The sequence below is a fragment of the Glycine max genome, chromosome 9 (assembly GCF_000004515.6).
Source record: "Glycine max cultivar Williams 82 chromosome 9, Glycine_max_v4.0, whole genome shotgun sequence".
NCBI lineage: Eukaryota > Viridiplantae > Streptophyta > Magnoliopsida > Fabales > Fabaceae > Glycine > Glycine max.
Genome location: NC_038245.2, coordinates 2,351,669 through 2,366,088, shown reverse-complemented (window position 1 = coordinate 2,366,088; position 14,420 = coordinate 2,351,669). Strand labels below are relative to the sequence as shown.

At 32.2% G+C, this 14,420-nt stretch overlaps 2 protein-coding genes across 3 annotated transcripts; both read left to right on the top strand.

Moving 5' to 3' along the window:
• The first annotated feature begins 468 nt into the window (after positions 1-468).
• On the top strand, positions 469-8,159 carry LOC100814805 (primase homolog protein). Of its 2 annotated transcripts, XM_003535088.5 has the most exons (13): positions 469-794; positions 1,202-1,338; positions 1,447-1,502; positions 1,592-1,643; positions 1,748-1,852; positions 3,210-3,290; positions 4,542-4,622; positions 5,734-5,799; positions 5,914-6,030; positions 6,725-6,772; positions 6,866-6,951; positions 7,315-7,375; positions 7,810-8,159. In XM_003535088.5, the coding sequence occupies exons 1-13, from the start codon at positions 632-634 to the stop codon at positions 7,882-7,884; spliced, it is 1,128 nt and encodes a 375-aa protein (XP_003535136.1). In that variant the 5' UTR covers positions 469-631; the 3' UTR covers positions 7,885-8,159. The 2 variants fall into 2 exon arrangements, 1 of the variants encoding a protein (XP_003535136.1); XR_001382579.3 differs by lacking the exon at positions 7,810-8,159 and having other exon boundaries at positions 492-794; positions 6,721-6,772; positions 7,315-7,371.
• A 2,657-nt stretch (positions 8,160-10,816) lies between these two features.
• LOC100812121 (uncharacterized protein PFB0145c) lies at positions 10,817-13,875 on the top strand. Its single transcript, XM_014761866.3, has 5 exons — positions 10,817-11,172; positions 11,276-11,387; positions 12,175-12,248; positions 12,341-12,961; positions 13,628-13,875. The coding sequence occupies exons 1-5, from the start codon at positions 10,951-10,953 to the stop codon at positions 13,748-13,750; spliced, it is 1,152 nt and encodes a 383-aa protein (XP_014617352.1). The 5' UTR covers positions 10,817-10,950; the 3' UTR covers positions 13,751-13,875.
• The last annotated feature ends 545 nt before the right edge of the window (positions 13,876-14,420 follow it).

The following is a 14,420-nucleotide window of genomic DNA, read 5'->3' as shown; positions in this document are numbered from 1 at the left end:
TTTTTTTTCTCTATAACTAAATATAATTAATATCTCGAACACGTTTCAAAAACTATGAAAATATATATAAATACAATTTAAAAATTCAATTCAATTCAAACAACATTACCATATACATTTAAATATTTAAATAAATTTAAATTCAAGATTTTGAAATCACCAAGACACCACCACATGCACTTGTGTTTTGTGATTTCTTACAATTTTATCAAATGTAGTATAACTACAATCGTAATTCAAAACTTTATTTTAAATATATAAAAATCCTCGTAAATTACTATTTTACTACTATTACGTGAAATTATTAGATACAAATATATTTTATTAACTGTGTTAAGTTATATTCTTTTGCAAGACTGTGTTAAATTATTTTTAAAATATAAATATTAAATACTTTTCATATAGTTTTACACAAAAAAATCATTTCTCCTAAGTTTTATAAAAATGCATCCATATTCCATAGTCATTGGAAAAACCGTAAAAAGATTGCGTTGTGCGTTGTGCGTTGTTTGAGGCCAAAATATCTGTTCACTGATTAAAGATAAACACAGAGACAGGGATTCCAGAACCAGCGATGAAACCTCAAACAAAACAAAACTAAACTAAACTAAATTAAAAGTAAAAACAAAACATGTTGGTTTTTCAAAATCAATGGCTGTGTCTTCCTCTCACTCATTCCCTTTTCTCCAAGTTACTTCCCAGAACAAAACATGCAGCAACAGTGTTATCCCCAAGACTATGCCCCGTTTGGTGTCATTCAGTAGCTCGTGCCACCACTCTGCCCACTTCTCCAGGTTCTTCATTTTCCCTCGTTTTTCTTCTCTCGTGATACCCTTTTCCCCCATTTATTAGGGCTATTGGTGATTTTTTCTGGGCAGCCTAATGGATTCAGTTTTTTTTTTTCAGAGTTTAATTTCTATGCATTATTACTGTGAAAGATTTTTTTTTTTTGTGTTTTTAGTGTGACTTTTAAGACAGTTATTGTAAAAGCTAACAAATTCACATACATGTTAGTTTGTGATTGGATTGGATGACAATATAATTATTTTTTAACACTATCCATGTATACACTATTTATTCTTTTTTAAAAAATCTGCGTTATCATGGTAAAAGTTGACAAATTTATCATACTCAACAGTTTGTGATTAAATGACAATGTAAAAATCCTTTGCCTTTACACTATCATTGTTTATTTTTGAAGGTGGGGCGGAGCAGGTTGTGGACAGTTCGTTTGATGCACCTAAAGTGAAATTATTGAAGCAGAAAATGGAACTTCTTGGTATCAACTTGGAAAAGTCTTGTTTGCCTGGGAAGTACCATAACCTGTTTTGTCCAAAAGTATAATTTTTTTCTTCCTAAAAATCTAATCCATTTTCTGTACCAAGTCTTATGTATGTATTTGGTTTATAAGTAGGTTTCTGAATCTTGTTTGCTTTGATATGCTAGTGCAAAGGTGGGCAGTTAAAGGAGAGGAGTTTGTCTTTTCACATTATCTCTGATTGGTATTCTTCATCTACCTGCTTTGTGTGTGGTGACTGGTGATAGTTGTTTGTGTTTTGACGTGATGTGCTCTGGAAAATGTGTGATGTAGTGAATTTGCAATGTGGAGGTGTTTTCGAGCTCAATGTGGTTGGGCTGGTCAGGTGACATAACATGGATTTATAAATTTATGTCTCCTTTCAAACATAAAAACTTGTAATGGGGTAACAAAGACAAACTACTTCTACATGATTATTTTTGGTTTTAGGTTTCTGCAGATGACAAGGAATTGTACAGTGGGGTTTGTACTAATGCCAATTTATATAGGCAATTAGCAGAGGAGAGCTTAGGATTGGAACCACTTGGTCCTGAGGTATTCAACTTGCTTATTCTGAGAATCCAGCTGTTATTTTACTGCTATTCTAGTGAAGTAGTGAAAATTGATTATCTTATGAATTGTACTGATCTTCTCTTTGTTCTCAATAGCAACAGCCTAGAAAAGAGCACAAGGTGTGACTCTTCCTAAGCTAAAAATGAATCCAAATACAAAAGCATATTGACATCCATAGAGCAACCCCCCCAACATGAACACCACCTCAAAGAGTGATATCCTTTATATAAAACGAATTCTTGCAGCAACCACCTAATCTGAAACTGACAAGATATTGGTATAAGCTTTGATCAATTGCCTGTACACCATGTTTTGTGTGCCTACCACTCAAAAATCTATACGATACATGGTTTTTATCACTCTGACAGGTTCGTTTAGTAACTACTATCTCCCTTATTAACATTGTCCATAAATCAATGCCCCATTAAATCTTGTATTTTTCTTCAAAATGATATACTCACCTACAACTTCGACACCAAGACAACTGATGTCTGATGCAACCCCCAAACAACATAAAACTTGATAGAATAGAACACGATAATAAACATAAGTGCATACTGGTTTTCCTGCTGCATTGAAGTTCTAGCAGAAGGTCTCAATACAAGACTGTCTGATATCGCCCAATTTATCTTGCGTCCACCACATAATTGACAAAAAGTCTTGCCTAAATCCTGACACAGTCAAGCAAAAACCGTTGACAGACACAGAAAAAAGTGAATCAAAGCACACATTGTGATATGCCACAACACTCCCAACTTGGACCTCTCTCACTACATATAAATCACCACACTGTGCAAATTACAATTTTATAATTACTATTTTGTAGCTGAAATAGACACAGGGTTTGACTTTCTTGTGCTTTTGGCATTATTCTCCCAATTGTTAAGGGGAATTGTCTTAATAATAGAGCATTCACTTGACACTTCAAACTAAGGTTCAGTATTATCCACCTCTACTTATGTTCAAAGGTCAAATTGATTCCAATAATAACACTACTTTTTCTCCCTATATGGCCCTCAAACAGCTAGTATAAAGTGTCTCACCAATTTTCATAACATGTGGCTTTTTAATTAATATCTCAATATTGAAGGTCCAATAGAGGCTTAGAAATATTTTGTCCAAGATTCAATCATGCTACCTAGTAAATGTGGTTAAATCACTTTGGTATGGCCAAGTGTGAGCGAGGAAGGTAAAGCTACTATCTTGAACGAGTATTAATGTATTGCCTTATCAAGTTATCAAAGCTTGTTTCTTTATGTGCTTCGGTCAATATATTGCAACCTTCAAGTGTTAGTCGAATTATTTGCTTATGTATTGATTTGCTTTTTCCCTATTTTAGGTTGTTGCTTATTTTGGAGAGAGATTGATATCAGAGAAAACCCTGAGCAGAAATGCTGTAAGACAATTGTCTAACAATAAGGTATTTTCAACTGTTCTGTTATAAAACCTCCAAGTTCTTGTTTTATGATTGTAAAATTATTATTTTTTTAATTTCTAGAAAAACTGAATTTAGATCTCACAGGTTATATACCATTTCATAAGGGAAAAAAATCTTCAATGATCTTGGCATCATGAACTTTGTCCTGTAATCTTAATTAAAAGACTGATATTAAGTGCATAAAGATGGATGTGAAGTATGTTTTTGGATTTTTAACCTAAAGCAGTGGCTTTAGGTTTGGAATATAGTTGATGGCAATATAATAATGGCTAAATAAAGTTATATTGATATTTGATTACTTTAAAGTTGGTATTCTGTTGGCAAAATTAATTATTCACAATTGAATTGAATGAATACTGCCATGACTTAATAATACTGAGAGACATCCAGCATATGCATGGATGTGTATGTACCACTGCTTACGAATTTGTATAATCAAGGGTTTAAGGATGTGTGCAAGTTTAGGGTTATACTACTGTGGAGGAATTATATCCTTTTACTTGAACCAGAGAGGTAGTGCCTATATTTTTTTTTCTCTCGTAGAAGTAAATTTTTCTTTAGTTTTCATGGCTTAAAGATCATGAAAGGATCTTGCCAATGATCATAATCATTGTTGTTTCTTCTCTTTGTTGTCTTAGTTGTTTTTACATGGTATTTTTGTAAACATTTTTATACATGTTTTTTTTTTATCGGCAAAAGTAGACATATTATATATATTAATGAAAGCAGTACAAGTGGTACTGATTTACAAACAGCCTAGCATCAACGAGAGCAGACCTATGGTTAGCTAAGACAATATACAGAATAAGTATTAGAGAACCAAAGATCTGGCTATTAACTAGGTAACCACCCACCCTCAAAACTGTACATTTTATATACTATTCTCCCCCTGAGTACAAAAAACATCTCTAATACTGCTAGACCATGAGTGAAATGGGATATCGAATCCTCTTTCCAGGTTTTTAAACCAGGTCCAGCAGAAGAATAATGCATGCTCCATCAATTTATGACCATTAAAGCTTTCATTTAGGAATATAATCCTATTTTTATACATGGTTTAATTCTTAAGAACTTAACTAGTTAGTGTGTGTTTGGTTTAAGTATTTTTTGCGTTCCAATGCACATTGAATGCAATTTTACTGAGAGGAAGCTTTGGTGTTAAACATGCTAAATGTCAATACAAACACAACCTTAGAAGTTCTAAACATCATTGTGTATTGAATTTTTTTGCAGACTGTCATTGCTTTTACTTATAAACAAAATGGGTTGCTTGTTGGTTGCAAGTACAGAACAATGGAGAAAAGATTTTGGCAGGTAACTTTTCTAATTTGAACCATGTTAGGATGTTAATCTGGAGCTTTAAACTTGAGTTACCTCATATAATGTAATTGTAATTGAAACAATAACAGCATATAAATTATGTATTTCGAAATCACCCCAAGCATTTCATGTATATTTGATGAAAAAAAGGCAATTGTGGTGTTAGAGATGGAAAAGAAAGGATGCAAGTATAAAGCTTAATTTTTCTCCTTGCCTACACTTTCATTTGTAGAAAATGTTTAGGGGGAATATATACAAATCTATATGAAAAAATTCTGCTAACAGCTGAGAATCACTGCTTGATGCTATTTTTATCGCTGACCAAGCAACCGTAATTTAGCAATCATCAGCCATATCAGTACATTTATAAGATTAATTGCTTACAGATGAATGTATAAGAGCCTATAATTGTTTCTGGAATCTTCTAATGCTTTGTTGCTTGTATGAGTTAAAAAATTAGTGTAAACCCTCTAGTTGATCCTCCAAAGATTAAGGAAAACCCTTTGCAAATTTCTTGAATGAAAAGGGAATAATATTATTTCTGAGAAAATGAATAATACAAAGCTATAAGCAACAATATAATATATAGGCTAGAGTAAATAATTGTTAATTAATTCCGTTCGTAAAATAAAACTCAATTTACAATAATTATAATACTGTTCTACTAAAAGAATAATTTACACTACTTACAATGATTACAAATAGAGAATGTGGGACTGTTGTCACTATTTTTGTCACTAAATTAATCCTTCAAAAGATTAACATGTCATCACATTAGTCCTTTAGAGATTTTTATTAAATTAGTCCTTATAAAGTCCAATATTTCACCATATTCATCCTTGTAGAAGACTAAAGTGGTGACATGAAAGGAACAATATGGTAACAAATCTGTGGAGGGTTAATGTGTTGATACCTAGTTTTTAAGGGAATAAAATAATTTGGTCACAAATCTGTAGAGGGTTAATGTGGTGGCACCCTAATCTTTGGAGGACCAAGTTGAGGGTTACTTTAAACAAGCACATTTTGATATGAAGTATAATTGATCTTAATACTAAGTATTAAGTAACCTGATGTTTATCATTCAAATGTTAAATTTGATTTTCAGGGAAAAGGCGCGGACAAGATACTGTATGGAATAGATGACATTAGTCAAGCCTCTGAGATCATCATTGTAAATTTTGTTCACTTACTTTTCCCATCCTTATCTTCTTTTGCCATCAATTTCCAAATGAAAGCTGAAAAAAAAAGAATTATAGCTATTCTTACAGTCCAATGATGATGATAGGTTGAAGGGGAAATTGATAAACTTTCACTCGAGGAGGCTGGCTTTCAGAATTGTGTTAGTGTTCCAGTGGGTGCACCAGAAAAGGTTTCTTCAAAAGATTTGCCACCAATTGAAAAGGTTTGGGGTGTTATTAAAATTTGTTTTCACTTCTCTTGTAAGGCTGAGTGAATATTCAATGTAATGCCTTAATGATGCAAACATCCATAATACTTCTTGTCTTCTTTTTCTTTCATCAAAATCTTTCTTTGTGTGTATCTATCCATATATCTATATATAAAATATATTAGACGTGGTCTTAAGTACCTAATGAAATGTAATTGGCCACTCTGCAGGTTTGTCAATGTGTTCATTATGATTGATGAATTGCAAAGTTATTTTGTGACTTACCCATTCTCACTTCTTCAGGATTATTTCAAATATCCAGACTAATTTGCTCTTCTAATTTTTCATTTTTATTCTACTGAGTCTGGGGTAATTGAAAATGTAATAACAAAGAGTCAAAGTACAAATCATTTTGATATAGATACTAATTGTTTCAAGAGAGATCTTTTTTGTTTTGGAGCCACTTTCATTCTAAGAAACATTATAAGTTATAATTCTTAATTTTGAAAAGAAGAATCTATCTAAACGGATTTCTGTTTTTTCCTTTTACCTACTAATCATAGCAAATTGCCTTTATTGCAAAATTGTCCAAATATAGCTTGCTTATTCTTTGAAAATGTGTTATATTGCCATTACGTATAAATTCTGTTTATGTTACTCTAGCTTTTATAATATGTTAATTTGTGTGTGCTTGTCTCTATGAAGTCAGGACACTGCATTTCGATACCTGTGGAACTGCAAAGAGTACTTGGATAAGGTACACACATTTGGTTTCTTCCCATTCAATTAGATCTTTCTAACACAGAAGTGAACTGCTTAGTAGTTTGGTTTCCTCTCTCTGTTTTTTTAGGCAGTTCGCATTATCCTGGCAACTGATAATGATCCACCAGGTCAAGCTTTAGCGGAAGAGCTGGCACGGCGCCTTGGGCGAGAAAGGTTGTATATCCTGTCATTTATTTTCCATGTTAAACAGTGTGTAAGTACAAAATATATCCTGTCAATAATCAAGGTTCAAGACACATATTCATGGTACCTCAACTACTTAATGTATTAGGTTCATGCATGCAAAGTTGTCCATATCTAACTAATAAATCAAAATGCGAACCAAATCTGGCACTCTAATAATGGTTCAGAAAGTTTAATGGATCTAAGGGATCTAAGGATAGGTTATGCATTCTGTTCTTTTCCCGCACTTGAGGCATGTGAAATAATAAATGTTCACTTTTGCTTTACTTTTTCAATTGTGTCATGTACTTTGCATTTGTCTACTTATTTTCCTTCCTTTTTTTTGGGCATCAGATGTTGGAGAGTACTCTGGCCAAAGAAAGATGAATTCAGCTCTTTCAAAGATGCAAATGAGGTATAACTCTGGCTTTTTGTATATTATTCATATTATCTTCCCTCCGTAGGGTAACTGAAAAAAATCAGTTCACTAATGGATTTTGGAGCTTCTTAAAAATGAACTCTCCAGGCTCAATTAGTGACATGAGAAATGCTAGTAACACAATCTCTAACACTCTTTTGAATACATTATTTGTTACTTAGTATTAGTTAATATTTATTGGAAAATGCAAAATTTTGTAGGGCTCACTTCATATTTAATGAACCTCATTCATGATTTTGTAGTTTTTAATAAATTTTAACTAATAAAGAGGGTGTATTGGAAGTAGTGTGCTGCTAGTAGTGCTCGACATGACATACTATTATGTTTGTATTTGTATTTGTATTTTTCACCTTTCAAATGCAATAAATACCTCAACAATATAATTATTCAACCATGGTTTATGAGCCTAGGTTCTCAAATACATGGGAGCTGATGCTTTGAAGAAATTAGTTGAAAATGCAGAGCCATATGCAAATGCCAATTAGGTAATTTCATCTATGAAAGTGGATAGATTTCAGTGCTCATGATGAAAACCATGCATATGCCTGAACTACTACAAAAGTTTAGTCATACAAAAAAATGTAAAGTAGTGTGACCATATTCGTATTATTTTTAATTAAATTGGGTATCGAGATATCTCATTTATTTGGTGGCTAAATTTTAGTTGTTTAGTGTCAGTATTTCAAGTGTATGTGGGCAGTGTGTTATGAGATTTTAATTGGGCTCTTTAAGGGTCAGAAATGAAATACTTTTGACTATATATGACCTTCAGAATAGCATCTTAATCAAATGATTATTTGCAAGTCATACGTGGTTATTTCTAATTGTGAATTATGGAAAAACCACCTTATTGTCCCCAAGTTTCTGCCATTCATGATTAATTATATGATTACTTATAGAAAGAGAAGATGGAGTCAAAATTTTAAGTTCATAGTATAATAACCACATGTAAAATTAATTAAGAATAGTTGCAGATGGCAATTAAGATGGGATACGTGATAATCTAATAGAATGACCGGAGCAATGTTTAAAATTTTCCATAAAAAGGAGTATTTCACAAAAGGATATGTGATAAAGGGACTATGGAAATGGAAGTTTATACTCACTGCAGCAGTGGATGGAAAAGGGTGGCAGCATTGAGCTAGAATGTTTTGCTAGACATATGTCAGGCAGCCCCACTCTAGTATTTTTGAGCTAGAGCCTTACATGTGTACTCCTTACTCATCAAATGCTCTCTCTTTAATGATATTCTTTGCAGATAAAAGAAAAGAAAAGAATTGTAGTATATATATTTTTTTATCTGTAGGAATACTTACATTTCCTTGACTTAAAAAAAACTGTTTTGAGAGTTCGATTAATTTATTTAAACAAGTTAAATTTAAAATCTGAATTTGATGATTTGTTTAAAAACATGAATGTTGGAAATTAGTTATTCAATATTTTTTAACTTTATAACTTTTTGTTATAAATTTATTATTTAACATATAACATCACCTATATTAAGATGTAAAAATAGAAAAAGGTAATTTATAGACAAAGATAACATTTTAATTCCTATATTTTTTTGGTCATTTATTTTTTTAGTTCTTATTATTATTATTATTATTATTATTATTATTATTATTATTATTATTATTATTTATTTGTTTTAGTCTCTATCATTAATTTATTCTATTAAGTGTAGCAACGATGACGTCAACATAACATCATGATATGTCAAATCAACAAATAATGATGTCATCAAAAATGTTGTGTTATCACAATAATGTCATTAAGGATTAAATTAAAAAAAATGTTATATTTGTTGGAACTATAAAATAAAAAGGATAAAATGTGTTTTTCTTTCCTTTGTAATTGGTAAAGTTTGGATTTTAGTGAAATTTTTTTTCTTGATTTTTTTTATAAAAATTTAGTCTTTAAAAATATGTCACTTTTTTTAGTACATGATGATATCATTACAATGATAACACTTTTGATGACATCGTCATTTGTTGGTTGAACATTTTTTCATAACATTAATAAGTGATGACATTATCATTTGACTAGTGGAGAGAGACACTTGGTGCCACTCCCTATTTTAACAAAATAAAAAGGAAAGAAAAAAAATAGAAAAAAAACTAACATGAGAGTAGTGAGTAAATTATTAGGAGAAGTAATAAAAATTTAAAAATTAACAAAGGGTAAAATGGTCTAGTAAAATTTATACACCAAATGAGAGTATTTTCTTTATCATTAGTATAAATGACATGACATGAAGATGACATCATCGTCATTAATAATGTTAGTACTCCACACAACTAGCTAACCACGGGGAATAAAGTAAAAATAAATAAATTTTTACAATGAATAAATTAAAAAAGAAATAAAGAATTAAAATATTTTATTTACAGTGAAAGAAGTCGTCAAAAGTACTTAAACATTCTTTTTCCTTGAAGATGTACATCTCTTTTTTCTTTTCAGAAATATATTTTCAAGATTAAATATACCTATTCTAGAAATATATCTTTGAAACTATAATTTATTGTTTCATATATACATTTCCAGAATGGCATACGTTATTTTTGGTAATGATAAATTATACCTCAATCAAAGTACTTAAGAGTCATTGAGGGTTGGGACTTAAATCATTAACATAGACTTGAATTAGAAAATGAATGAATGCACTTAAAGGAAAAAACCATCATCAAAAGTTTTGCTTTACAATTAAGGTGTATAATAGATGAAGTTAGTCATGATCATACCTTACATAATATCACATGAAGGAAAACACAAAAATTTATATGTTATTGATGAAAACACAATATTATATAATGAATACACGGTGAATATGATTTAAAATTAGGATTTAAAGAATAATAAGGATAGATTTAAAATAAGATTTTAGATAGGATTTAAAGAACCTCAATGATAGGGCAAAAATAAAATTAACAAACATAAGTATAAGATAAGTGTTTATCTTGTCAATGATTTTTTTTTTGTATTTCTATTCAACGATCTTAATTCCTAAGTGATATTTTATTAAAAAAAAACATACTTCCAGAATAGGTACATTTAATTTTGGAAATACATTTCCAGAAAGAAAAAAAATGGGTGTACATCTTTAAGGGAAAATGGTATAATGGGTAGGTGGGAGGTAGAAAGGGGGTATTTGTGTATTTAGCGAAAAATGAGTGTAAATAGAAAGAGTCTTGTCCCACACGGACCCAACCCCACCTTTGAGCACGAGTGTAAGAGAAGGTTTATGGTAAATACACCTTCCATTTATACTTTTACACCCCTTCCACTTATTGAAAAATAATAAGAGATAGGAGGTGTACAAGTAAAGAGGAATGTGTTTAGAAAAAGCCTAAGAGTACTTATTGGGCCGCCGGGTCGTAAAGGTTAAGACTGAAACAAACGCAATCAAGTTTTTGAAATTGCTGTACTAAAAATTCGACCGTTGTAACTTGCAATTCTCTCGCCATTTAGAATTTTGTCGCTTCTCTTCTCTTTCACTTCTTCCAATTTCAAATTCTTCACTCACCCAGTCGCGCTTTTCTCTGAATTTCACGATGCGCACGTCCAGAAAAGCAGAACCCTCCAACAACGACGTCGTTTCTTCGGAACACAGAAACTGGAGCAACATCTTCAAATCGCTGGTTCAGATGGTGTGCAGCCAGCAGAACCAGCTTCACTCCTTCGCGAGCCGCCACAAGTTTCTCGAAGACCGCCTTCGAATGCAGCACGAAGGGTGGGTCTCCGATGTTCGATGTCACAAGGATCAAATTTCTCAGGTAAGCAATTGTTCTTTTCTCTTTTTAGGGTTTCCCTAAAATTTTAAATAAAGAGGTGTGTTTTGTACTGTTTTTTATGTTTTCATTGCCACTGTTTGTGTAGATGAATGGGATGTTGACGTTTGAGGAGAAGAAACAGTCGCTCGAGGCGGCAAAGGCGGATTTTGCGCTTAGTTTGAAGCACAGAGAGGCTGCTATGTTGAAATGGATTTTAGGTCAGTCATTTTTCTTTGATTTCTTGTAAAAAGTTTTTAATTTTGCCCTAATTTTACGGGGGAAATGTTTGGTTTTGGTTCTTGGTGTTAGATTCTGAATTTGATGTTTTATTCCTGAATGTTTTGCCTTCAAGGAGTAGAAAGTTGGTTTTGTTGTTTGCTTCTATCAAGGATGGAGATTGTTGTGGATTTTTTGTTATGGATAGTTTCTTGGTATGATGTAGATTTTTGTTATTTGAAGTGCCTGAGTTGAGTTTTTGGGGGACACTAGAGAACATGCATTCACTTTGACCCCATACTGGAATTATTTGCATAGGAGAAGAGTTACATTAATAATTTCTTGAATTTGAACAATTTTATCTGATCTGTGACTAGAAGAAATGGCTTATAAGGTGAATTTCTACTGTCAATCTTGGAAAGGTCCTGGATGTAACATGGTACATGGTACATGGTACATGATACTTAGATAGGGATTATTTGCATTTCCCAAATGTGAATAACTTTACATGATAGTACATGACTGTAAGAGTTGGCTTAGGTGGTTAAATTCTGGATTGGAGGACCCATTTTGAAAGTTCCTGATCCTGGATGATGGATCTCTCCTAGCACATGCTATGGAGATTTTTTAGTTTCATTTTTTGGTTAAGATGGTTTAAATTATCAATATCTTTGATTTTTGCTACTCAAGGGAAAGTTGTCAGTAGTTGAAACATAGGGGTTTGAATTATTATTTGAAATTGTTTTAACTGCATTTATTGACTTGTGTTCATTTATCTTCTGATTGCAGAGCATGCAGAGGATGAGTTGGCGGATTTTAAAGCCTGGTTTGAAATCCTTTCTTGTAAATCCTCTAATGGAGAAGTATGTTATTTGTTGTCTGCCTTGCATATTTATTGAGTTTTTTAAAAATTTCTTATGCTTTACATTATGCTGAGCAGTCACCTTTTTAACAGGATCAAGGAACAGCATTTAAGGATACTGACTTGAAGAAGAAAGGAAGCACGGATAGAGGGAACATGTCCACTAGGAATACTGCAGAAAAAGAGAAGTATTCCAGTGAAAACAAAGATGAATTTAGTAGGTTAAAAGGTGAATATGATAAGCTTGCTTTAGAAAAATATTCGGAGGTGACGACACTCTTGGCAGAAAAGAAATTTATGTGGAATCAATATAATGTAATGGAGAATGATTATGCTGATAAATTAAGGACTAAAGAAGCTGAAGTAGAAAAAGCAAATGAAAAGATAAAGATACTTGTTTCTAGCATGGAGCAGCTACAGTCTGAAAATTATGAAAAGGATAGTAAAATATCAGAGTTACAAAGTAAAATGGCTGAGATGGAAGCTGAGACAAAAAGATTGAACAATGAAATATCTGAACTCTCAGTGGAGTTGGAATCTTTAAGAAAGTTCAGGAACAGCCAAGTTACACCATCTGTTTTAAATCGCTGCACAGAAGGAACTAAAGCACCTGAGTCAGGAGTTGTTAAGAGCAACAAGAGTAGAAGAAATATGACTCTGAAAAAAGAAATATGTACTCCTGATGCTCCAGTTCCTGCCAAATCCTCTGAAAAGGTATGACCTGCTCTTTTACTAATTGCTTATCTTCCTATATTGTCCTGTTAATTTTTTCTGCCTTCTATCATTCATGTTCTTCGCTGGTGGTACCATTGGTTACTGTTGGCTTTCTTTTTTATGGATCAATACTTCGAGCTCAGGATTTTGTTCTTGGAACATGGTGTATGTTAGTGGTACCCTGCTTTCAAAATCCAAATGATAGAATTTTCTGCTAAAGTATGACAACATAATATATTCATTTCAATTGAAATGCGTGTTCATTGTATGAGTTCCCCCATTCCATGATTTTCCTTTTATTGTCTGCAAATACTCTTTTCTGCTTTATTAGATATCCATTTCTAAATTTGCAACTTCATGCATTCCACAATAACTTGTCAACCTGATACAAGACAGTTTAGCATATTTACTGCTCATTGAGCTGCCTTATTTAGCATATCTGAGAGGAAAGTTTAGATTTATATACAATTTCCCATCATTATGTCATGTTCTAGTAATGTGGATGGGTATTCTTCTCCAATATCACTTCTTGGTACTTCCTGTGTGTCATGTTGAGAGTGATAGTTGATAGTTTTAAATTTATATAACTTCTTGATTTTGTTATAATTGAGAAAAAGAATGCGTTACTTCTTTGTTTTATATAACTTCCTGAATCTTAATGTCCAGGGGACAAAAACAAAAAGCATGAAGAGGAAAGAGGCTCCAGTTATTCCCACTTCTGAGACTCCGAAACTGTTCTCTTCCGGCTTCAAGGTTCCAAAACTGAAGTCCTCTGTAAGGGTCACATGACAGATGACACCTTCCGATAACTTTTAGTGTGTTACTTAGGATATGTTAGTCTTGTACACGCGACTTTTGTATTATATGCTCCTTGTGTAAACTATGTATTATGAATGAGCTTTCTGTTAGGTATTGATTCATTCTTAGCCCTTCTGGTAGATCTTTTAATCTTGTTAACATTCTAATTTTCTAATGAAGTAAATAATTTCTAATGACAAGTGTATCAAATCACTCAAGTAACAATAATAACGAGTAAAGTTGCCTCCACAGAGACATTGCGATATTTGGGTAATTAATAGTAAAGTTAGTAGACTATGAATGTTTGAATGATGAAGGAAAATAATGACATACTTTATTGAATAAAAATAATGTAGTAATTACATAGAATGAGATCTAGTTACATCAAACCTCAACAAGAATGACTTTATCTACTCATAGTCATGGGAAAAGGAGAATCTAATAGAAAGATAAGGGAAGATTAATCCACAACACAAGCATGGAAGTCACCACCCAAATGTCCCTGGCCTCTTTGCCTTCAAAATCTCAAGATTTGGAACCAAGCTTTATGGTTTTGGAGCCCTTTATATTGCATTTGAGCTTCTCAACATTGGACTTATCAGATTAGCTAGCTTGAGATGAACAATTTATTAAACAAGTAACTACTAAATAAGGCACAAAC